Genomic DNA, 25,188 nt, shown 5'->3' with positions numbered 1-25,188 from the left:
GTCTCTCTCTAGTGATCACATGCACCCTATAGCAAAATCTGTCTTTAAAAAAGAAATTATGAGCACTCATTTTTTTACATCAGAAAATTTTTGACAGTTCATTTTCTATAATTATGCATATGTTCATTGATTAAGAAAATACATCATAAGGGGGCTGGACTCCCACATGGCCAACCATGGTTCTGGACCTGGAAGCTTGCTTTCTCACTTTCTCTCTATTTCTTGCTCTGTCTCTCTCTGGTCAGATTAAAATAAGTAAATGAATAAATAAATAAATAAAGTTAAATAAAATAGTTCTTTAAAAAAAGATAAAAATGAAAAAAAATGCATGTTCAAAAGCTGGTATGCATTTTAATACCACTTTAAAGTCATAACTTTACACTTTTGAAAAGTAATATATATGTGTGTGAGACATAATCATTCAGTCTGCAGACATGTTAAGCATACTATGCATAATAATTCATGGAATTCATTGGAACCCTTTGTAATATCAGGCTTCACTGTGATAACTTATATGTGGTAGTCATTGATTTGTAGAACTCATCAAATATAATGGGAATTCAGAAGGGAGAGCACAGTTGTGGAAGACTTTGAATGGTGGGTAGAATTTAGATACACAGAAGGAAGAGTCTATTCTAGGGGAGACCGCATGGAAGGGACAGTGTGGTTTGAGGAAATGGGTTGGGCTGTACCAGAGGGATTTTGTTTGGGGAACAATGTGTAATAAAGTTGGAGGGGAAAAGTGGCATCAGCTTATGAGGGCTCTAGAAGCTTATTTGGATTTTATATTATAGGCATTATAGGGAGATGTTATTTGGGAGAAAGCTATAACATGAAGGATATATTGGGAGAGAGAAGTTAAAGATTGTGAGACTAAGGAAGCTATTGAGGTCATCTTGGCATGTAATAAATAACATTTGTTCACTATTATGTAGTAGGCACCATTTTAAGGATTTTATTTTCCTGTGTTTACTCTTCTTGATGTACGTATTGTCATTATTTTTAATAGTAATTTTTATTGTAATTGCTCATTTACTTAGTGGCATATCTTTGTGGGGTACATTCAGAATGTAATGATTAAATCAGGGCAATAAATGTATCTACCATCTCCAGTGTTTATCATTACTTTGTGTTGTACATCTTTGAAATCTGATCTTCTGGTTATTTTTTTCCTCTCTTTTTTAAAAGAATTATTTTATTTAACTTTATTTATTTATTTATTTATTCTAACGTGACCAGAGAGAGAGAGAGTGAGAAAGCAAGCTGCCAGGCTCAGAACTCAAACTGTGGTGAGCCATATGGGAGTTCATTGACTTTAACCACCACACCACCTTCTGGCCCTCTTCTGTTTCGATTTGGTGTTTGTGTGTTTTTTTTGTTTGTTTGTTTGTTTTTGGTTTTTTTTTAAGAGGTTTTTGCTATAGGGTGTGTGCGCTTGCCAGAAAGACAGACAGAGACAGACTGAAAGTGATAAATCACTCCCTGGGGGGATGGCCAAGGATGGCTAAGCTGCAATCCCTTCTCCATTCTCTTGGGATCTTAGGCACACACGCACACGCGCCTGGTGTGAGTTTAAGCCACTGGGTCTAAGACTCAAATCGTAGTCAACTACATGGGAGTCTAGCAACGTAGCCGTTACACTATCTGTTGGTCCCTTGTCTGTTTTTTTTTTTTCTTTTTTTTGGAGAGGTTTTTGCTATGGGGTGCGTGCACTCGCCAAACAGATAGAGACAGAGAAAGCGTGCACTCGCCAAACAGATAGAGACAGAGAAACAGTGAGAAATCACCCCCCGGGGCAGATGGCCACACTGCAATCCCTTCTCCATTCTCTCGGGATCTTGGGCATGCACGCACATGCGCCCAGCATGAGTTTAAGCCACCAGGTCCAGGACTCGAACCATGGTTGGCTACATGGGAGTCCAGCGACATAGCCATTACGCTAACTGCTGGTCCCTCTTCTGGTTATTTTTTTATTCTTTTTTTTTTCTTTTTTTGGAGAGGTTTTTGCTATAGGGCGGGTGCACTCGCCAGTAAGATAGAGACAGAGAGATAGAAAGCGAGAAATCACCCCTCAAGGTGGATGGCCATGCCGCAATCCCTTTTCCTCCATTCTCCTCTCGGGATCTTGGGTGCACACATGCCCGGCGTGAGTTTTAAGCCACCGGGTCTGGGACGTGAACTGCGGTCGACTATGTGGGAGTCCAGCGACATAGCCATTACGCCAACTGCTGGTCCCTTTTTTTCTCTTCTTTTCTTTTTCTTTTTCTGGTTATTTTTAATATCCTTGTTTTACAGATAAGGGAACCGAGTTAGAGAGGTAGATGACTAGGATGGTGGCATGGAGCTAGAGAGATTAGTTTAAGCTATATTGTAGACTTCTAGTGACCTTGAAAGATTATATTACCATTTTTACCTTGGTGGTATTAGCTTTTTCTTTTTCCCCCTTTTTTTTCTTTCCCCCCCTTTTTTTTCTTTCTCCTTCTTTCTGCCTGCTTTTTTTTCCCCCCTAATTACTTTTATGGAGATCATGTAGGTTTGCGGAATGTTCTTGGGGCAACAGACCAAGATAGATAGCAGAAGTGAAAAGAGATCAGATCCAGATTAAAATTGTGGGTTTATTCTTTCTTGTTTACTATATTAGAACTTTGGAATCTGTTTCCTGAAATATGTGCATTGGAGTGGACCATTTTTCAAACGTTTTCCACACCTTACTGAACTTTCTCTTTGGAAGCACAAACTTCTGTAAATATGATGTTGCTATTGAAAGGAACAGTATATTATTTATTAGGGTGCTCCTTGTTCTCTCTGCATACCAGATTGAAGCTTCTATCTTGTGAAGATGTGTAGAGATTACTGGTAGGTATGTGAGACTGCTCTTGGACCTGTCTGTGGTAACTGAAACCTGTTTCTCTTTAGCTTGGTTCTACAGCCATTGGGATCCAGACCTCAGAGGGTGTGTGCCTAGCTGTGGAGAAGAGAATTACCTCCCCACTCATGGAACCCAGCAGCATTGAGAAAATTGTAGAGATTGATGCTCACATAGGTAAGAAGCAAGGGGAAGCTGTTGTAGGATATGGCCTGAGTTAATTAGTTTTTTGGGCAAGGAAAGTTCCTGAGATGAACACCTTACCTGGTCATTCCAGGCAGTAGGCCACTGTCAGTATGCATAACTGTAGGAGCAGGAAGCAGTTGCAGTACTCATTTATTTTTAATCTATGTGAAGTTCGTTTCTTCCTCAAATTTAGACTTCGGACATGTGAGGGTTGCTAAAATATGTAAAGGCTGAGTTAGGCCAGGTCTTATCATATTATGTTGGCCATGGTAGGAGGATACCAGGAGCAGAGGCTCATGGGTGAGAAATGAAGGTCTCTGCTGAGAAGAAAGGAGCTCTCAAAGTCTTTGGGGTTACTAAGATTCAGAATTGTGGGCCTGGCAGGTGGCGTGGTTGTTAAGGGTGTTGAACTCCCACATGGCTGACCATAGTTCAAATCCTGGACTTGGTAGTTGCTTTCTAACTTTTCTCTCTCCCATTTGCTCTTGCTCTTTCTCTCACTTATTCTGTCCCTTTCTGGTCAAACTGAAATAGATGAATAAATAAATAAAGTTAAATAAAATAATTCTTTTTTTTTGGAGAGGTTTTTGCTATAGGGCGCGTGTGCTCGCCAGAAAGACAGAGAGAGACAGAGAGATAGAAAGCGAGAAATCACATCCCCCCCGGGGCGGGGGATGGCCACGCCGCAATCCCTTCTCCTCCATTCTCCTCTCGGGATCTTGGGCACGCACACACACGCGCCCAGCGTAAGTTTAAGCCACTGGGTCCGGGACTCGAACCTTGGTTGGCTACATGGGAGTCCAGTGGCATAGCCATTATGCTAACTGCTGGTCCCAATAAAATAATTCTTTAAAACAATTCAGAAATGTAAGAAAATAGACATTGATTAGATCAGTCTTCTTCTGTTTTCAGGTTTATGTTTTTATTCTTTGTTCCCCACTCCTACCCTGTTTTCTAGTCTTTATTATAAATCCCTTGCCCTGGCTTCTAACATTGAAGCATTATAGGGTGACTAGTTATACTAATTTATACCTCAGTTCTTATTGTTGACTACCAAAATTTTCCTAACCTGTCAAGTCATTTAATCAGTGTAACATTGGTAAAAATTAGTTGTTTGAAAGCATCAGAACCAAATGCCATGGCAACTCTTGAGAGCTTGATATTATCTCTTTTGTAGACATAGAAACTGAAATTTAATCTTTTTTTTTTTTTTTTTTGGAGAGGTTTTTGCTGTAGGGCATGTGCACTCGCCAAAAAGGCACAGAGAGATAGAAAGCGAGAAATCACCTCCCAGGGGGGATGGCCACGCTGCAATCCCTTCTCCTCCATTCTCCTCTCAGGATTTTGGGCATGCACGCACATGTACGCCCGGTGTGAGTTTAAGCTACTGGGTCCTGGACTCGAACCGCAGTCGACTACATGGGAGTCCAGCGACATAGCCATTACACTAACTGCTGGTCCCTGAAATTTAATTTTTAAGATTAGAACATTGTGGGGCCAGGTACAGCAGTAATAAAACTGGATCCACGTGGGAAATGCCTGGGTTCATGTCCTAGGCCCTCCCTGAAAAATGTGTGTGCCCATAATCCAAACTGGCTGAGATTAGAGGTGGATCACGGTATGAAGACCCTGTTAGAGGTGCGTGTCTCTCTTGTGGAAAAAGTTTAAAAAAAATTGTTGTTAAAAGAAAATACTAAAAGAAAAAAATTAGAACATTGTGTCTGCTTTATCTCAAGTCATTAGTTCTTCGGAAGTAGGTCATTGTCACTTCATCCAGCAAATCGAGAACCTGTAATATGCGAGAGATCATGCAAGACACCAGGGGAACAGAGAAGAATAAGCATAATCTTATCTTTCAGGAGCAAAAGAACTATTGGGTCTTTGGAAAAGCCATGATGCATTTTAGCATAGAAAAACACTTCATGACTTCTGATGACCCAGTATGTTCTCATTAGAATTGAGGAAGATTGTTCTGAGGATAACAGTGTTAAAATTTTTTTTTTAGAGGTTTTTGCTATAGGGCACGCGCGCTCGCCAGACAGAGAGACAGAAAGCAAGAAATCACCCCCCCAGGGGGGATGGCCACGCCACAATCCCTTCTCCTCCATTCTCCTCTTGGGATCTTGGGCACGCACGCACATGCGCCCGTCATGAGTTTTAAGCCACCAGGTCCAGGACGCGAACTGTGGTCGACTACATGGGAGTCCAGCGACATAGCCATTATGCTAACTGCTGGTCCCAACAGTGTTAAACTAAAGGAAGCTGGAGACTGGAGGCAGAGAGACTATATAAGAAAAAAATTTTGTAGTCCATACATGATTAGGGCTTTAACTATGACAGTGGCCAAATAATGGAAAGGAAGGGACAAGATTGACAGATCTGATTGATTGTGAGGCCAAGGAAGAAGATAGGATCTAGAATGGAAATGAAATGAGTTGAGCTGAGTGTATAGTACATCCAAGTACATATACTCAAAGAGTTACTTGGCTTATGGGTCTGAAACTTGGGAGAGAAAATTGGGCTGGAGATTTAGGTTTGAGTTATGGCATTTAGAGTAATAGTTATAGCCACGATCTTGACATAGTCATCAGGCAGACTCTGTATCATGTCGTTGGGAAAATGCATCATGACTTTCCCAACAACCCAATATGGTATGTGTAAGTGAAAAGTTCCTGGTTTTATTCTAGGGTCTTCCACTGTAACCTGTAGTGAGATGGTTTTCTTTTATTTCCTAGATTGGGGCATTAGTGTTTGCTTAGTTCAGAAGTGCATAATGGGACTACAGAGTGCTAAAGGGGTACTTAGGGTGTAATACAAGGAAATTCATGTCTGGTTAGCTGTTCTTCTCTGTCTTCTAATTATCTGCACTTCTGGGTCACCATGGATAATTTTTGTTTATAACATCATTATACATGGGTTCTGTGCAGAGAATTTCCTATCCAATGTGTACAGTGGGGTTGCTGAATGGCTGCCATGGTTCCACTCTAGAATTTCAGTATTTTCCTGAGTGGATGACCGGGTTTGATGAGGATTTGGCCACTGGGTCACTGTTGTTTTTACATTTCAGGTTGTGCCATGAGTGGGCTAATTGCTGATGCTAAGACTTTAATTGATAAAGCCAGAGTGGAGACTCAGGTAACATTTTTACCATGATGCTTGAGTTCCCTGTTGAGTAATGTCAAGCTGCCTGAGCTATATTGCAAGTGTCTGTGTTAACATTAAATGACTCTTCTGAACAATTCTGAATAGAATCTCCAGTTATAACTTTCTGACACTTGAATTTAGCCATCCAGCCATTCCAGCCTTTTTCTCTTTTTTAAGAGAGATTTTTGCTATGCAGTGCATACGCTTGCCAGAGAGACAGACAGAAAGTGAGAAATCACCAACTGGTGGGATGGGCATGCTGCAATCCCTTCGCTTCTACTCTCCTTTTGGGATTTTGGGCACACACATAGGTGCCCAGCGTGAGTTTCAACTCTCCAGGTCTCAGACCCAAACCATGGTTGGCCTTGTGGGAATCCAGCAACATAACGATTGCGCCATCTGCTGGTCCCACCATTCCAGCTTTTAAGGAAATTCTCATCAATAGTGCTGACAGTCTTTTTAAATTTTTTTGGATTTGCCTAACATTGCACTGTATTCTGTTCCCTAATTGACATTCTGTGGGAGCATCCTGCAAGAGGTGATCCTAGTTTAAATGATATCCCCCACCACTGCTGCTTTTACTGCCAGACATACAAATAACAGTGCTTCTTCATTGAGTAATGACTTATAACTAAATACTGATAAGGAATGCTTATTTTATTTTATTTTTATCTGAGCACCTGCTGCATGGAGAATAGGCTAGTGAGAAAATATGGTAAAAAATGTACTTATTTGCAAGTTTGCTGTCAGTGCTTATGTAAACATTAGTCATTAAACACCAATAGAATAGGATATGATCTCTGAGAGTAAGTGGCTCCTGAGTACCAGCACTCATTTTTTTTTTTGGAGAGATTTTCGCCATAGGGCGCGTGCGCTCGCCACACAGACAGAGAGAGACATAGAGACAGAAAGCGAGAAATCATCCCCCGGGGGGATGGCCATGCCGCAGTCCCTTCTCCATTCTCCTCTCGGGCTCTTGGGCACGCACGCACACGTGCCCGGTGTGAGTTTTAAGCCACCGGGTCCGGGATCCAAACTGCGGTCGACTACATGGGAGTCCAGCGACATAGCCATTATGCTAACTGCTGGTTCCCCCAGCACTCATTTTTTAAAAATTCTACATTCAGTGCTTTGAGGGGTTAACCCTGTTTTTCAAAGGAGTAATCCTCTAGTCTGTCAAGGCTTATAGTCCTTTTGGTATGTTTATTTCCAGATCTATTTCTCTTCCTCTTATGCAGTCCCAGGTACTTCTGTTCATGGTTAAGAAAAACACACTTGAGCCTTTAGTTTCCAACCACAATTCAAAGGGATGTGTGTGGTGAGGTTGTGGGACCTTCTCATTAGAATGGTATACTATGCTTTGCTCTTCTTCCAGAACCATTGGTTCACCTACAATGAGACAATGACAGTGGAGAATGTGACCCAGGCTGTGTCCAACCTGGCTCTACAGTTTGGAGAAGAAGATGCAGATCCAGGTGCCATGGTGAGTGATTACTACCATCTTAGGGGACTTAGACATTTGTTCTACGAAGATACTTTCTAGTCCTTTTCACCACCACCCTCTTTACTTAATAGCCACTTACTCCACTATTTCTGGCTTTTGGTTTTAGTCTCGTCCCTTTGGAGTAGCACTGTTATTTGGAGGCGTTGATGAGAAAGGACCCCAGCTGTAAGTACCATTTTGCTGATTTTTTTCCCTGCCTCTTTTTGTGTGTGGGTGGGGGGGTAGGGGGGTTAATTTAGGGTGGGGACTAGTAGTTTAAATAAAGTAAGAAGATTCTAAGTTGAAAAAAAAAAAAAAAGAAAAGTTCTGACTATTAAGTATAGTGAATCTGTGCTGTTCATACAAATTTGAAGATTCCATGAAGAATTATCCTACTAGAACTGGTGCTAATGATGGAAAGAATTAGCAGAAACTTTGTTAGTATAGTCAGGGTCCAGGATATGTTTTAGAACTTTGCTTTGGAATGTTGATCTGATCTTCATCCTCAAATGTTATTTAGATGGACATATATAGGTGCCATATTAATATATATTATACTTCTAAAACCTTGAGAAAGTTACTAATTTTCTTAAGCTCTTTTTAGAACGCCTGATTTCTTTAGACATAGAACATCTTTTGGATCTATGTCTCAGTATTTCTTTTAGAGAGGTTTTTGGGGTGTTTTTTATTTTGTTTTTTTTTGTTTGTTTGTTTGTTTTGTTTTGTTTTTGTTCTTTTTTGCTATAGGGCCCATGCACTTGCCAGAGAGAGACAGAGAGACAGAAAGTGAGAAATCACCCCCCAGGGGGATGGCCACGCTGCAATCCCTTCTCTTCCATTCTCCTCTCGGGATTTTAGACATGCGCCTGGTGTGAGTTTAAGCCACCAGGTCCAGAACTCAAATAGCGGTTGAGTACATGGGAGTCCAGTGACATAGCCATTACACCATCTGCTGGTCCCAATGTCTCAGTATTTCAGTGGTATGGTGGTATTTTCTGATAGCAAAGCCAAGCCAAGCATTTATACTTTTTTTTTCTTTTAAGTTTGTTTTTTGCCATAGGGTGAGTGCTTGCCAAAGAGAGACAGAGGGAAAGTGAGAAATTACTCCCAGGAGGGATGGCCACACTGTAATCCTTTCTCCTTCATTATTTTCTTGGGATTTTGGGCACACACACACATCTTATGTGATTTTCAAGCCTGCTGGTCTGGGGCTCAAGTCAGTGGAGATGGCCATGTGGACATCCAGCACCTAATCATAATCCCACCTACTGGCCTCACATTTGTACATGCCATCACTCCTAAGCATTTTAATTCTCTTCATTTGGGCGTTTTATAGGTTTCATATGGACCCATCTGGGACTTTCGTACAGTGTGATGCTCGAGCAATTGGCTCTGCTTCAGAGGGTGCCCAGAGTTCTTTGCAAGAAGTTTACCATAAGGTAATTAAGTGTTTTTTGCAACTTTTATTTTTGAAATCCAGGTATAATTTACAAATAGTAAAATGTACAGTCCTTAAGAGTTCAGTTCTATGAGTTTTGACAATTGTATGTACTCTTGGAACCAACATAAAATAAGATATAGAACACTTCCGTTGCCCCCTAAAATTGTTTACCCATTTTTCAGTCACTCTCTTCACCTCCCTTCCCTTGCAGCCATGCTTACCAGTGTATGTTAGTTCCATCTGCTCTTGTACTTCTTTTTTTTTTTAAACTGTATTTATTTATAACTTCCATGAGAGAGAGACCAGCATCTCCAACAGATATCTTCAGACAGTGGTCCATTCCCAGCCTCAGCACATCATCCAGTGTACTTGTACAGGGAGCCTTCAGGATGCACACTCGGGATCTTTCCACATGGGTCCAGCATAGCAGGTTGTTACTTTATCACTCTGCCACTGGCTGGCTTTGTTCTTGTACTTTTTTAAAAATTTTAATTGCCAGGGGTTATGTGCTCACCAGAGAGAGAGAGAGAGAGAGAGAGAGAGAGAGAGAGAACCCCCCAATGGTGTGTGGCCACACCATAATCCTTTCTTCATTTCTTCATCCTGTTGGGATTTGGGGCACATGTATACATACACCCAGCATAATTTTCAAGCCACTGGAGCCAGGATTTGAACTGTAGTGTCCATGTGGGATCTGGCTCCCTTAGCCACTAGGCTGTGGTGCCATCTCTATTCTTACATATGAAATTAAGTTTATATATATACATATTTTGTCCAGTATGCTATTTTTGAGATCCATGGATGTTTTCCTATCAATAGTTAGTTGCTTTTTTAGCTTCCGTTGTAGAGAGACAAAGATAGAGAGGGAAAGTGAGAAATCACTCTCTGGGGGAATGACCATGCTGCAGTCCCTTCTCTTCCATTCTCCTCTCATATTTTTGGGCATGCATGCACACATGCCTGGTGTTTTTTTCAAGCCACTAGGTCTAGGACTCGAACTGCACACTCAACCATGTGGGATCCAGCCCATACTGCCTTAACCTCTGCATCACTTGCTGGCCCATTAGTTGCTTTTCATTGCTGAGTAGTATACCATGGTGTGGATATACCACAATATATTTATCTTCTATCCTTATAGCTTTACTTAGCTTATACTTCCTAGTCTTTTTGTTTGTTTGTTTGCCATAGGGCGTGCGTGCTCACCAGAGAGAAACAGAGTCCAGTGACAGAGTGGGAGGGAGAGGGAAAATGAGAAATCACCCTCCTCCCCAATAAGGGGATAGCTACTCTATAATCGCTTTTCTGTTCTCTTCTTGGGGTTTTGGGCACTCATACACACCTGCCCAGTGTGATTTCTAAGCTGCTGGGTCCAGGACTTGAACCATTATGTGGGATCCATTGCCTTAACTTCCTCACCACCTGCTGACCCCCCTAATCTGGCTCTTAAAGCAAGTGGACATTCGGCACTTTCTTTGTGGGATAAGATTTAATTCTGGGTAACTCATTGTGGTTGAAGACTGCCATGCATATTCTGGTGGTTCATATACGGAAAACTGCTCACATCAACTCCTAAAAGTACTGATTTTATATGTGGAGGAAGTTAGGTACAAAATGGGGTAACAAAAATGGATTTTATTTTCTCCCCTTTTAATTTTGTCAGAGGGGGGCAGCAGGTGGCATGGTGGTTGTGCTGGACTCCCACTGGCCGACTGCAGTTCAAATCTTTAACTTAGTGGCTTGAGAGATATGCCAGGCACGTATATACATGTATGCTCAGAATCTCGGAAGAATGGAGAAGGGATTTCAATGTGGCCATCCCCCTGGCGGGTGATTCTCACTTTTTCCCTCTCTCATTTTCTCTGTCACTCCTCGGCAAGTGCACGCAAAAAGAGGAAAAAGAAAAAAAAAAATTGTCAGAGAGTACATAAGCTTGCTGGAAAGGAAGAGGGGGGAGGCAAGAAAGCATCCCACTGTGAAGAATCTCTACATCACAATTCTTTCTCCATCTCTCCCACCTTTTGAGATTTGGGACACACATGCACGTGCACCCCAGCTTGTTTCTTAAGTTGCCAGGTCTGGGACTTGAACTATGCAGTTAGTTGTGTGGGACATAGCCACCTTCACCACTATGGCATGGGCTAGTCCAGAGTAGGTTTTCTAAACCATTGGCCTACCTTCTTAGATCATTTGGGCATTATTATTCAGGGTTATTGCCAATATTATATTACTTCTAGATTAAAAGAAGCATTCAAATGTACACTAGGGAAGTACATTTAAAGATAATTGACTATATAAAAGTTGAGACTTTCCTTTAACTTATAGTAAGGGTTTTTTCCTCTTATATATAGGTGTATTTCAATTTATCATTTACTAGACCTTAGGAAATACTTGTACATACTAATTAAGATGTTTGATTTTTTTTTTAAGAATTATTTTATTTAACTTTAGTTATTAGTATTGTTACTTTCCAGTTTGATCAGACAGAGAGAGAGAGGGAAAGTGAGAAAGCAAGCCACCAGATTCAGGACTTGAACCACGGTCAGCCATGTGGGAGTCCAGTGCCTTTAACCACCACGCCACCTGTCGGCCCCTGATTAATTTTTTTATGAGTGATTTTTGCTATAAAGTGTGTATGCTTGCTGGAGAGACAGAGAGGGAAAATGAGAAATTACCCCCCGCCCCGGGAGATGGCCACTCTGCAATCCCTTATCCACTCAGAATCTCTTGGGATTTTGGACATCCACACACTGGTGTGTTTCAAGCTGCTGGGTCCAGGACTCAAACCACGGTCAACTACTTTGAAGTCCAGCAACATAACTGTTACGCCATCTGCTGGTCTCTAGGTGTTTGATTTGTTAATATTTGCTGAATCATTTCTTCAGGGAGATACAGGAGAAATCTTTGAAGGAAAGAGGGATTATGTACAATTAATGGCTTATCTTCTCACTCTTTCTGTTTCAAGTCTATGACATTGAAAGAAGCCATCAAGTCTTCGCTCATCATTCTCAAACAAGTAATGGAGGAGAAGCTGAATGCAACTAATATAGAGGTATTTTTCTGGTTTATTGCTTTTTATTCAGAGAGCATAGCTCCTATTCCTGAAGATTGAATAGATCAAGAAAGTCACATTTTTTATGTATTTAGTTATTAAGACATTGTTGATAGCCTTGAATAATAACCAGCTTTAAAAAGTGAGTTAAAGAGTGAAAGAGAGGTGATGAAGAAGAGAACTGCTGTTTTCTCAAGAAGTTTTGAACTGTCAGAAGAAGGCAGCATTAAAGAAAGGGAATTTTGTGTTTTTAAGGGAAGAACTTGAAAATACTTTTGTAAACTTGAGTAGAAACTAGTGGATAGAAAAATGTTAAGTGAAAGGAAAGTTTAGATATTGGGAAATTCTAGAAGATGGAAGCAAGAGTATAAATGAAGGAGTTGGTTTCAAAAAATAAAATTCATTAAATGTCATGAGTACCCATTATATAGCAAGTACTAAGCCAAAAACCAGGAATACAGAGGCAAAAAACCAATTCCTGTTCAAGTAATATACTGTGTAGTGGAGCTACTAAGATCTTGGAATGATACTTCTATAATAACAGAAGAAATTGCTATGAAGATTTATCATTTAGACTAGGGCAATAGGAAAGCTTCTTAGAAGAGGTGATGTTTGGAGAAAGAAGCAGAAAAGTATTCCAGGAAGAGGAAATAGCACATGCAAAGGTTTAAAGATGAAAAATAACCTTGTTCATAAAGAACTCTGAGGTTTTTGTGTGACTGCTAGGATATGGGATGTATGTAAGATAGGGGAATGGCAGGAAATGAGACTGGAGAAGCTTGGACCCGATTCCGAATGTCCTTACCTAGAGTGTTAATAGTAGACAGAAGAAAATAAACTAATGTCTAGTAAAGATGGTTATATTTGGAAATATGAGGGGACTTCAAAAAGTTTGACGAAAAATTAAAGTGGTATTTAAAAAATTGAAATCCATGCATAGTTTTTTCATAATATTTTTCTATAAACATTTGACAACCCCTCAGAAATTGAGAGATGTTCAGTATTTCCTGGGTGATTGTTAGGGCATCTGCTAAGGGTGGATGAATGCAACTGTGAAATTAAGAAAAATGGAGAATACTTGGAGAAGTCTTTATGGATAAGGAAAAGGAAGACAGGGATGGATAAAAGAATTACTGGGATACATTTAAGTATTAGCTGAGGCTAGAATCATAAAACAAATTCCCTTTTTTTTTTTAATACATATATTTTTAAATGCCAGAGGGCATGTACTTACCAGTGTACAGTGCCCCTTCCATTGGGGCACAGTTTTCCAGATTGTTCCATTTCATTGCCACCACAGTGTTGTCTTGAAGACAGATCATCCGTTTTCTATGATTAAACCTTCCCGACCATAGTGTTCTTCATGTTAAGAAGAGGTGCTTCCATTTGTTCTAACTACTACACCTCTTAACTTGTGACCTCCAACCTGTTTGTCCATAAGGGTCTTTGGGAAATGTGGCCCAGAAAATTATCTTTTGAAAGTTCCTCAGGTAATTCTGAAGACAGACATTTGGGAGACCCCTGCCTTAGAGTCCTTCTTTCTCCATCTCCTCTAGATCCTTATTCTACCAGCAGTTGCTGGGATCTCTAGTCTCTCTACAAGCTGCTTCTCCTCAGAAAAGGAAAATATACAAATTGCATCTTTTTTTGAAAACAAACAAAAAAACTTTATTAACATGTCTCTCAACCTAGTGTCTAACCTGTCTTTTTTAAAAATCAGTTTTGTTGAGGTATGTATAACTTATTAAGTGTATAAAATTCATTGAGTTTTGACAAGTGTGAAACTTATGTTTTCACCTTCAAAATAAAGATACAGAACACTCCTATTCTCCCAAAAAGTTCCCTCCTGCCCATTTATATTTCTCCTCTCATTATTCTACTCTTTATCTCTGCATTTGTTTGTGTTCTAGAATTTCATTTAAGTGGAGTCATAACTTTCACTTAGCATAATGATTTTGAGGTGCACCTGTGGTGTATATATCAATTGTCCGTGGGAACCAGCAGTTAGCATAATGGCTATGTCGCTGGACTCCCACGTAGTCGACCGCGACCGCGGTTCACGTCCCGGACCCGGTAGCTTAAAACTCACGCCGGGTGGGTGTGCGTGCGTGCCCAAGAGCCCGAGAGGAGAATGGAGGAGAAGGGATTGCGGCGTGACCATCCCCCCTGGGGGGTGATTTCTTGCTTTCTGTCTCTGTCTCTCTCTGTCTGTCTGGCGAGCGCACGCGCCCTATAGCGAAAACCTCTCAAAAAAAAAAAAGAAAGAAAGAAAAAAAGAAAGCCACCAGGTCCAGGACTTGAACCATGGTTGGCCATGTGGGAATCCAGCGCCCTTATCCACCACACCACCTGCTGGCCCCAAGGTATAATATCTTTATTTGAGGTTTAATACCTGAGAAATAAAAAGTCAATAAACTAGAGAAAAGGGCCTACAGAATGTTTTTTGTCAGGTCATTCATGGCTCACAGGCTAGCCTTCCCAAAACATTATGGGAGCTAAAAAAACAGAAATTAGGGGGCTAGCAGGTGGCATGGTGGTTAAGGTACTGACTGGACTCCCACATGGCCAACCATGGTTCAAGTCCCTGAACTGGCAGCGTGCTTTCTCACTTTCCTTCTCTCTGTGTGTATGTGTGTTTGCCTGTCTCTGGTAAATGCATGTGTACTATAACAAACAATAATAATAAATAAAATTAAATAAATAATAACTTTAAAAAAAACAGAAATTAGTACACTAGATAAAACAGTCCTTTAGAACCAGGATGTCAATCAATATGTACTAATGGGATTTGAATCAACTACTGCCTTCAGGATGAAGTAAAAATAATCCCTTACATTTGCATAATGATAAATATATTTACATAATATGAAAAATATTTTTCTATTTATTATATCACTTTATTTTCAAAAGCCTCTATGAGACAGGTAAAGAGATACTGCCTTTCATTTATTCCATCAATAATTAATTACTAAGCACCTACGTATTTGTTACATCTGAAACTAGGGACTGGGATCCAAAGATAAAAAAATCTCTGTCTTAATCATTAAGGGCCTAGATGCCAAATGCTTTAACATCAGTTAAGTAGAGCTAAGCATAAGAAAGAAAGTGGGTGATCTGGGGATTCCAGGAAGACTTCCAGAGAAGCAACCCTTGAATTGTACATTAAAGCATAGCAAGACAGATCAGTCAAGGAGGCGAAGGGCGGACTAAATGTGCAAACGGCGCAGAACCATGAAATAACGATATAGTTGAAAAACTGAAAGTAATTCCATATGGCTATGGCAGAGGTTGCACATGATGCAGGAGATGAAATATAGTGGCAGCCAGGGTTCAGAGTTTGGAGGGAACAATGTATTCAAGTAGCTACAAGTATAGGACCTAAGATGAGACCTGCCATCAAATCCTGACTACCATTTACCAGTTGTGTTATTTTGGGCAAACTCCTACACTCTCAAGGCACCAGTTTCTTCCTCTATAAAATGGAAATAAGAATGTCTATCTCACAGAGTTGTTGTGAAGATTAAAAGGAACAACTGCATGTAAAATGCTTAACGAAGTGCTTCGCATATTAAAAATATGACTTAAATAGATATGCCATGAAAAGAAGTGTGGAATTTATCTTATAGACAGTACAAGAAAAGACTTTTTAAATTGGGGAACAATTAAGATTAAATGAGGATTAGAAAATCTACTCTAGAGGGACCAGCAGGTAAGTGTAATGGACTCCCATGTGGTGAACTGCAGTTCAAGTCCCGGACCTAGTGGCTTAAACTCATGCTGGGCCTGTGTATGTGCATGCCCAAGATCCCAAGAGGAGAATGAAAGAGAAGTGATTGCAGTGTGGTCATCCCCCCTAGGGAGTGATTTCTTGCTTTCTGTCTCTCTGTCTCTGTCTTTCTGGAGAGCGCACACGCCCTGTAGCAAAAACCTTTCAAAAAAAAAAAAAGAAAAAATCTACTCTAGAAGCACAATGAGGAAACAAACTGAAACAAAGGAGGGCAAGGCTGGAAGCAGGAACACCAGTTAGGAGACCTCTAAAAACACAGGGCAAGAGAAAAAAGGGCTTGAACAAAAGACAACACTGGAAGTAGGAATGGAGAAGAGGCCTTGGTATGAGTTATAGTAAGGGAATAAAGACACACACTATTGAGGGGAAAGGGAAGTTAATGTCTTCCAGGTTTCTAGTGTGAATGACAAGTACACTGATGGTGTCATCAGTCAGTGTAGAAATATGGAAAGAAGAAATGGTTTTCAAGAAAGACAATGATTTTAATTTTAGAACTGTCAAATTTGAGGTGAATGCTTCAGAAAGGTCAAATAATAGTTCCAAAAAGTGACTATGAAATCTGACAAACAGAAGTTATCTTGGCAAGGATCAGTCTCATGGAAAAAAGAGCCAAAACAAATACTAGTGATTAAGGATAAATGAGACATAAGGCAGCAAAAAAATGAATATAGATTGTTTGGAAGACGCTTGGCAATAAAGGTTAAAAATAGGATGGATGTATGGTATAGCACTCAGCAATAGAATCTAACGGACAATTGTTTACACTTTTTTTTTGAGAGTTTTTTTTGCTATAGGGCGCGTTTATTACTATTTTTTCAATTTACTCCAGAACATTCATGCTCGAGAGAGAGAGAGAAAGAGAGAGAGAGAGAGAAAGAAAAGTGGGAAAGCAAGCTGTCATGTCTGGGACTTGAACCACAGGCAGCCATGTGGGAGTCCATTGCCTTACCCATGCCACCTACTGGCTCCAACATTTATATTTTTAAATATCCTAACAGTAGAACCCACAGTCTATATAGACATGAGTAAATGTTTTATTTTAGTAAATAAATTTGGGACTGTTCTGACATCTCATGAAACTGGTATATGATTTGGGAGAAGCTATAGCAAACTGCAGCCTTTGAGAGAGGAACCCTTCTTTTTTTAGTCTGTTCTCAAACCAGATCATCAGAAGTCTTAAGACATGCAGCAGTGGCTGGGTCTGTGGCATGATCATTGGGGAAGCCAGATCTCCCCCCATGACTGACTGTGGGGTTCAAACCCTGACCCAGCAACTTGAAAAAAATACACTGGATGCATGTGCATTTGTGCCCAAAATATAAACAGGATGGAGATGGAAGAGAAGGGATTGTGGCATAACCACACTCCATTAAAGGGTGGTTTCTCCTTTTACTTCTCTCTCCTTTTCTGTCTTTCTTTGGTGAGTGCACCCACTCTCTGGCAATTAAAAATAAACTGGAAAAATGAAAAAAAAAGATATACAGTAGTCTTTTTCTGAATTTTACGTACACATTGGCAGAAAATAATAAACATATAACTGGGCTATGTTAATTTTGTCTGGCAACCTTTGAATTAAATATCAGTATTGACTATTTAAAAAGTGCCATTATGTTGAGACCAGCAGTTAGCATAATGGCTATGTCGTTGGACTCCCACATAGTCGACTGCGGTTCGAGTCCTGGACCTGGTGGCTTAAACTCACGCCGGGCGCATGTGCATGTGTGCCCAAGATCCCGAGAGGAGAATGGAGGAGAAGGGATTGCAGCGTGGCCATCCCCCCTGGGGAGTGATTTCTCGCTTTCTGTCTCTATGTCTCTCTCTGTCTGGCTGGCGAGCGCACACACCCTATAGCAAAAACCTCTCCAAAAAAAAAAAAGTGCCATTATGTTTAAGTAAAAAAAATTTAAATGACAATATGAGGAAATTATGTGTAAAACAAATTGAACAAAAGCTTTTGAGGCAATGTGAGGTGGCACCTGTTCCTCAGCATTGCCCAAAAACATGGACTATGTGATCAGTTGAGATGAAGGAGGTCCTTTGTGAGAGGCATGTTCTTGTTGGGTGGTCATCACCGCCAAAAAGCAAAACATGGTAGTTTTAGTTAAATTTGAAACTAACCTTTTTTTTTTCCTAATTATTTTTTTGAGAGATTTTTGCTATGGGATGTGTATGCCTGCCACAGAGACAGAGAGATAAAGAGAAAAATTATCCCCCCACCCCCTGGGTGGGAAATGGCCACATCACAATCCCTTCTCCTCCATTCTCCTCCTGGACTTTTGGACACATATGCACATATGTTTGTGAGGTTTAAGCCGCCGAGTCCAGGACTTAAATAGCGGTTGACTACGTGGGAGTCCAGCAACAGAACCATTATGCCATCTGATGGTCCCAAAACGTAACCACTTTTTAACACCAGTTTCTTATTGCTTAAATAGATTGTTATCTGGGTTAGTGGTTATTACTTACATCTTTAGTTATTACTGGTATCTTTAGTCATACCTGATATCCTGTTTTATTAGGTTACCGAGAAAGGCATGTTGTATTTTTCTGTTTTCTGTGCAAAAATGCATCATGACTTTACCAAAGACCCAGTAGTATTAATGGAATGTTTTCATGACTAGTCTTTAAAAGCCAAAACAAATCTTGGGGGACCAGCAGTTGGCATAATGGCTGTGTTGTTGGACTCCCATGTAGCTGACCATTGTTTGAGTCCTAGACCTGGTGGCTTAAACTCACAGTGGGTGGGTGTGTGCGTGCCCAAGATCCCAGAGGAGAATGGAGGAGAAGGGATTGTGGCGAGGCCATCCCCCCAGGGGGTGATTTCTCGCTTTCTGTCTTGCTGTCTCTTTTTTGGTTTTCTTTGGGTATAATATCTTTTTTTTTAAAAATAATTTATTTTATTTTATTTATTCATTCATTTATTTTTTAATTTGACCAGAGAGAGACAGAGGATGAGAGTGAGAGAGAGAGGAAGTGAGAAAGTAAGCCACCAGATTCAGGACTTGAACCCTGGTCAGCCATGTGGAAGTGTCCAGTGTCTTAACCACCATGCCACCTGCTGGCCCCAATATCTTGTTCAATGAGGACAAAGAGATGTGAAGTCAATAAACTGGAAAAGGGTTACATGTATTAACATTTTTAATCCTCACAACTACTCTTTGAGTTAGTTGCTGCTTCTATTCCCATTTTACAGATGAGGAAATAGAGGCAGAGTGGCCAAGTAACCCAATGTCACACACACAGAGTTAAACTTTGAACTTGTCAGTATATGAGTACAAATATATTTTCAATATATTTATTTTTTAAAAGAATCATATACTGGGAACCAGCAGTCAGCGTAATGGCTATGTCGCTGGACTCCCACATAGTCGACCATGGTTCGCATCCTGGACCCGGTGGCTTAAAACTCACACCGAGCGCGTGTGCGTGTGTGCCCAAGATCCCGAGAGGAGAATGGAGGAGAAGGGATTGCAGAGTGACCATCCCCCCTGGAGGATGATTTCTCACTTTCTATGTCTCTCTCTGTCTGGCGAGTGCACGCACCCTACAGTGAAAAAACTCTCCAAAAATAAAAATAAAAAAAGAATCATACTTAACTTTTACATATTATTATTATTTTTTTTTAATTTGACCAGAGAAAACGAGGGAAAGTTAAGAGCAAGTCATCAGGTCCAGGACTTGGAACTGCAGTTGACTGTGTGGGAGTTCCAGTGCCTCAATCACCATGCTACTTGCCAGCCCCTTATTTTCAGTATTTTTCTAAGGAACTCTTACCAGGGGGAAAAAAAAAAAATAGACTTCTTGTCCTTTGCTACTATTTTTGTAATCTTTATTGAAGTAACTTTTAAGAAGCAGCAATGATGCCAGGCATTTGGTTAACTGTAATCTGGTGAGTTAATCTTAAAATAGAAAATTTTGTCAATAGGAATTTTTGTTTTGGAGTCAGAGAGCTATTTTAGGGAACTGCTGCTTGGAAAGGATATTCCTGGGACAGCAGATCCCTTAGTTCCTAAAGAACAGCTGCATCACCAACACAGATTCTCCAGACCATGCTAGGGCCATTGCAGGGTAGTTGAGCTCAGCTTACTAACCTTTATCTGTTTTCTTTCCAGCTAGCCACAGTGCAGCCTGGCCAGAATTTCCACATGTTTACAAAAGAAGAACTTGAAGAGGTTATCAAGGATATTTAAGAAAGTGATCTTCAGTATATCTTTTGGGACAATTTCAGTTCTCCTAATGGCCCTTAAATTTTATTTCCAGCTCCTATTTCTTGGAAAATCTCCAGTGTATGTGCATTTTTTTTATGATGTCTGTACATAAAGGCAGTTCTGAAATAAAGAAAATTTTAAAATATTTAATAGACTATTCTCTTGTAATGTAGCCTTTTGTTGAACTGCTTTGTTAGTGGGAGAAAAAGGGGAGCCACTCCATAGTCCATTCTCCTTTTAGGATTTTGGGCACGTGTACCTGGCATGATTTTCAGGCTGCTGGGTCCAGGACTTGAACCACAGTCAGCTGTGTGGAAATACAGTGCCTTAACCACCTGCTAATCCCAGGTGTGATTTCCTCAGTTCCTAGGTGAGGACTCCAACAAGGAAGTTGGCCACGTAGGATCCAGTTGGATCCAGTGCTTTAACCACCACACCACTGGCTGGCTCCCTTTTTGTGAAGTTAGGGACTACATCTGAATTAAGTTCATGACCTTGGTCTCACTTGTAATCAGTTACGGTCTTTGCCATACCAGTAAGAGGATTATAAAATTCAGAAGTAGCTTACATTAGACTTTAGAATGTATTATGACTTTTCCCCATTGGAACTGCTTTCATATAATTGACTAAGATAGTTTAAAAATTGTTCTGTTTGAGCCTCAAAAATGAACATAGGGAGTAGGCATCATTATCACTACTTAACAGGTGAATAATCTAAGGCCATTTACCCATGGACACACAAAACTAAGCAGTTGGGCTTGAACTCATTTCAAATCACCAGCTCTTAACAGGGAAATCTTGCATTATCCACAGTGTGGCTAATTATATGTGGATGATGCAGAATTGATTATAGTTCACTAATGAAGACCTCAAAATTACTTTCTGTAGCTCTGTGTATTGTCCTAACATGTAGGAAGTAGGACTTTACTTTTTTTTTTATTGCCAGAGGATGCATGTGCTTTGGGGGGGGATGCTGAAAGGGGAGATCAGCACCCCCCTATGAGGTGTAGTCACACTACCATCTCTTCTCCATTTCTCCTTCCCATCAGGATTTTGGGTATGCATACACCTGTACCTGGCCTATATTTAAGCTGTTGGAACCAGGACTCAAACTGGTCAGCTCTGTGTGTGAATGCACAGCTTTTGAACACTGCTACAGGGCAGCCCGGAAGTTGTACTTTATGATGCTAAAAGAAATTTGATAAGGCTTAATTCATACTGTAGTTCCAACAACAAAAAAAAGCCAATTTATGTTTATGAATATTTGGAAGAAAGGGATTTGGCCCTAGGTACACACACACAAGGATAGTAGAGAACTAGAGTATATCGTCAGTGTTTCAGATTGTTCTAGTGATTTATTTCCTTTACACCCACCTTTATGAAAGAAAACAGATTTTTTTGTTTAGTTTTAGGTTTTGCCACAGGGAGTGTGTGCTAGCTGAAGAGACTGACAGGGAAAGTGAGAAATAACCCCCCAGGGGGTACTGCTACACCGCAATTCTTTTTCCATTCTTCTGGGATTTTGGGTATGCACAGACATGCACCCAGTGAATTTCAAGCCCCCGGACTTGAATGCAGTTGGCCATGTGAGAATTCGGTGTTTTCACCACCACACCACCTGCTGGCCCCTAGAGAGGTGTTTATTTAATTTTTTAAAAGAGAGATTCTTGATATAGGGCGTGTGTGCTTGCCAGCGAGACAGAAAACAAGACATCACCCCACAGGAGGGATGGCCGCACTGCAATCCCGTCTCCATTCTCTCGGGATTTGGGGCATGTAAACACATGCGTTCAGTGTGAGTTTCAAGCCACTGTCTACATGGGAGTCCAGCGATGTAACCAGTACACCATCTGCTGGTTCCTACAGAGTATTTTGGATAGGCTCTCCCCATGTCCTTATCTGCCTACTCCAGTCTCCCAGTTCGCTAGGATTGCAGGCATGTTCAGGTTGGTCCAGAGACCAAACCTGGGTCCCCTATGTGGCTTCCAGCCTCCCAAGTATAGTGATACCACCACCACCACCACCACTACCGAAGTGGTAGTACCACCGTAGCTGATCCTGTTCTAGTGATTTTAAGTCTGTTCTATTAAATATAACAAGTTGATCACTAGGTTAGTTTTTCTCATGATTATTAAATCCTAATAGGAAATAACATTAAAAATATTATCACAACTTCTGTTCATTCATTTGATGACTATATTAAACAACTACCTACTTTATACCAAGTAATATTAGGCATTGGCACAGAGCTGTGAATATACTACATCTGTTCTATGCTTCTATGAAACAACGGTAGTTGGACAATCCAGAGAATAATATCCCTTTTAATTCTGTAGGTTCAGGCACACATAGACAAAGCACATGCAGCTTTAGGGAGAGGTGAGTTGTGTCTGAATCATGCATTACATGGAGAGAGGAGAGGAGGTAAAAACTTTTTTGGGGGAGAGGTTTTTGCTATAGGGCGCATGCACTTGCCAGAAAGAGACAGACAGCAAGAAATCACCCACTAGGGGGGATGGCCACACTGCAGTCCCTTCTTCATTCTCTTCTCGGGATCTTGGGCATGCGTGCACATGCACCCAGCATGAGTTTAAGCCACTGGGTCTGGGACTCTAACCAAAGACAACTACATGGGGGTCCAACGACATAGCCATTACAGCAACTGCTGGTGGAGAGTTTAACAATTACTAAGGAATACCTCTTAGCCTCTCCCTCTCAGCTTCAGCTTTGTTTTCCCTTCCACTGCCTAGGCAGTGTAGTTTTATCTTAGGCTAAAACTGCTAAAATAGTAAATTTCACACTTCTATAATTGTCATTCTTCAAAGAGGTAGAACTGATTTTCTGCAGATCACTAAACAAGATTTCATGTCAAAGAAGAGATCTTGGGACCAGCTGTTAGCGTAATGGCTATGTCGCTGAACTCCCATGTAGTCGACCATGGTTTGAGTCCCGGACCCGGTGGCTTAAACTCACGCCAGGTGTGTGTGTGTGTGTGTGTGTGTTTACGTGCATGCCCAAGATCCAGAGAGGAGAATGGAGGAGAAGGGATTGCGGCCTGACCTTCCCTCCAGGGGGTGATTTCTCGCTTTCTATCTCTCTGTCTTTATGGCCAGCGCACATGCCCTATAGCAAAAATCTCTCAAATAAAAAAAGTCTTAATACGAAACATTTTCTTAATAGTTTCATGATGTGTAATTGCTTTATATTCCTCTTTCTGCTATAGGCTTGGAAAAAAGTATAGCTCTTAGTAATGAGATAAATTTACATGTTTTAGTCCTACAATTAAAGTAAAATCTTATGTTCAATATTTTATAAAAAACTGATAATGCAATTTTTGTATTTGATGCTGTATCTATAGACAAAAGTGAAACACTAATATTTTTTATTGCCATAGGTAGGGTACCATGTTCTCAGCAGCTGATACAATTTGAAGAAAGAAAAGTATACTATAAACATATAACTAAAAGCAACTCATTAAAAAGTGAAGGTAACTCCACCAAATTTGAATCAAAAAGTGTACTTGGTCATTCTTCCAGGAGATGGCACTGTTGAGTTGGATTTTCTTTTCAGACAGAAAGACAATAGACCATTCATCTTTGTGTCACCCAAACAAAGAAATATTCCTCTATAGTCTCTCTTTCTCCCCGACTAATCACATGCTACTGGATCTGACTGCCTTGTGATCTATTCCATGGCTGGCAAAGGTTCAAATATTTTCTGTATTTAAAAAAATATTCTGACACATAGCAGTTACAAAAAGGGACAAAATGTTCATGTTTTCATCAGCTTTATCTTGTCTGTCCACTAAACTGAAAACTTGGAGGACTATTCTAATGATTTTACTATTCTGTTCAGATGGCATTTGAAAACATTTTTTAGTTCTCATATGGAAGTTTGAGGGGGAAAAAAAATCCTTTTGTTTACAAGTTAAGATGACCAGTATTTTGATATAAATATTGAGTTGGGTGCATTGCACCATTTAATTTTACAATAACTGTACTCTTACTTGGTTTACTGCCAATTTATAGTTAAAATGTAATTTTTCAGGTGCTTTATTTGGTGTCATGTTTTTGCATATTTAATATCTTTCTATTTGCCACCGTTACTATAGAATAACTTCTAGCATTCGGAAGGAATGGAGTCAGTAAGATTAAGGATTCAGAACTGGTTTTACCTGCGCTGCATGTTCTAGAAGTTGTGTGCGCAGTTTCTGCAGTAAAGAATAGAGTAAGGGTTTCGTTTTATTCACTGGAGGCAGGTTGCTAATTTAGGGGACACCATATACTGGAACCAAAGTTGTACAATGCACTCATTGCAGGGTTAAGACACTTTGGCAACGATAAATGTGTAGCTACGACGTGATCACGTGTAAGTAGGCAGCATTGGGCAGTTCTGCCCCCCCTTCACCTACCCCTAATGCCTAAACTACACTTGAAGTCCAGGCAAACCAGTAAGTAATTCTGCCAGTGGCCTACCTCCCCGCAGACGAGGAAGGCGAGTGAGGCCAAACGTGAAGAAAGACACTTCTTGAGGCTTGCGTGAGTCACAGATGTCCTGATGTCTGTCTCCGCAGGACTTTGGCCCACACCAGTTCGCATTCACTTTCTCCGCAGTAAGGCGGCCGCTTCGGCAAACAATAGACGCTCCAGCGAGCGAGGATTAAAAACCCGAAGCACCGGTTCACGAAGAAGCCCCCTTTACCAGCTGAGCGAGCTCAGGGACTCCCTGAGGAGATTTTCCAGGCGCTGTCTCAACCGAAGGAATTTCAGGGACGTCTGGATGGGAGAAAGAAGGGAAGTAGCCAGCCTCAAGTTGAGGGTGCCAGGAGCAGCAGCGAGGGTCGGGGCGCCACGGAGCGGGGGGCTTTGCAGGGCGGTGCGGGAAGCGCCTACGCGAACTCGGGAAGCCTGGCCCTGGAGACGCCGGCGAGGGGGGGATGACCTCAGCCGTCTCTGCCACGTTCCAGCCAATCAGTCCCGCATCTTGGCATCCGAATCCAGGACCCCCGAAGCCGGGGGCGACCC

At 40.9% G+C, this 25,188-nt stretch overlaps 1 protein-coding gene across 1 annotated transcript in view; it reads left to right on the top strand.

Annotated features, from left to right (window-relative positions):
• Positions 1 to 20,314, top strand: part of PSMA5 (proteasome 20S subunit alpha 5) — a 34,517-nt gene extending 14,203 nt beyond the window's left edge. Inside the window, exons 3-9 of the mRNA XM_006149526.3 lie at positions 2,917 to 3,043; positions 6,120 to 6,187; positions 7,572 to 7,679; positions 7,807 to 7,865; positions 9,016 to 9,118; positions 12,083 to 12,169; positions 20,069 to 20,314. Of these exons, the coding sequence (XP_006149588.1) occupies positions 2,917 to 3,043; positions 6,120 to 6,187; positions 7,572 to 7,679; positions 7,807 to 7,865; positions 9,016 to 9,118; positions 12,083 to 12,169; positions 20,069 to 20,146 (630 nt within the window). The 3' untranslated portion in view covers positions 20,147 to 20,314. The remainder of the gene's footprint in view (positions 1 to 2,916; positions 3,044 to 6,119; positions 6,188 to 7,571; positions 7,680 to 7,806; positions 7,866 to 9,015; positions 9,119 to 12,082; positions 12,170 to 20,068) is intronic.
• Positions 20,315 to 25,188: the final 4,874 nt, after the last annotated feature.

This window comes from Tupaia chinensis, unplaced genomic scaffold, assembly GCF_000334495.1.
Source record: "Tupaia chinensis unplaced genomic scaffold, TupChi_1.0 Scaffold000270_1, whole genome shotgun sequence".
Lineage (NCBI taxonomy): Eukaryota > Metazoa > Chordata > Mammalia > Scandentia > Tupaiidae > Tupaia > Tupaia belangeri.
This window is presented reverse-complemented; position numbering and strand designations above follow the sequence as displayed.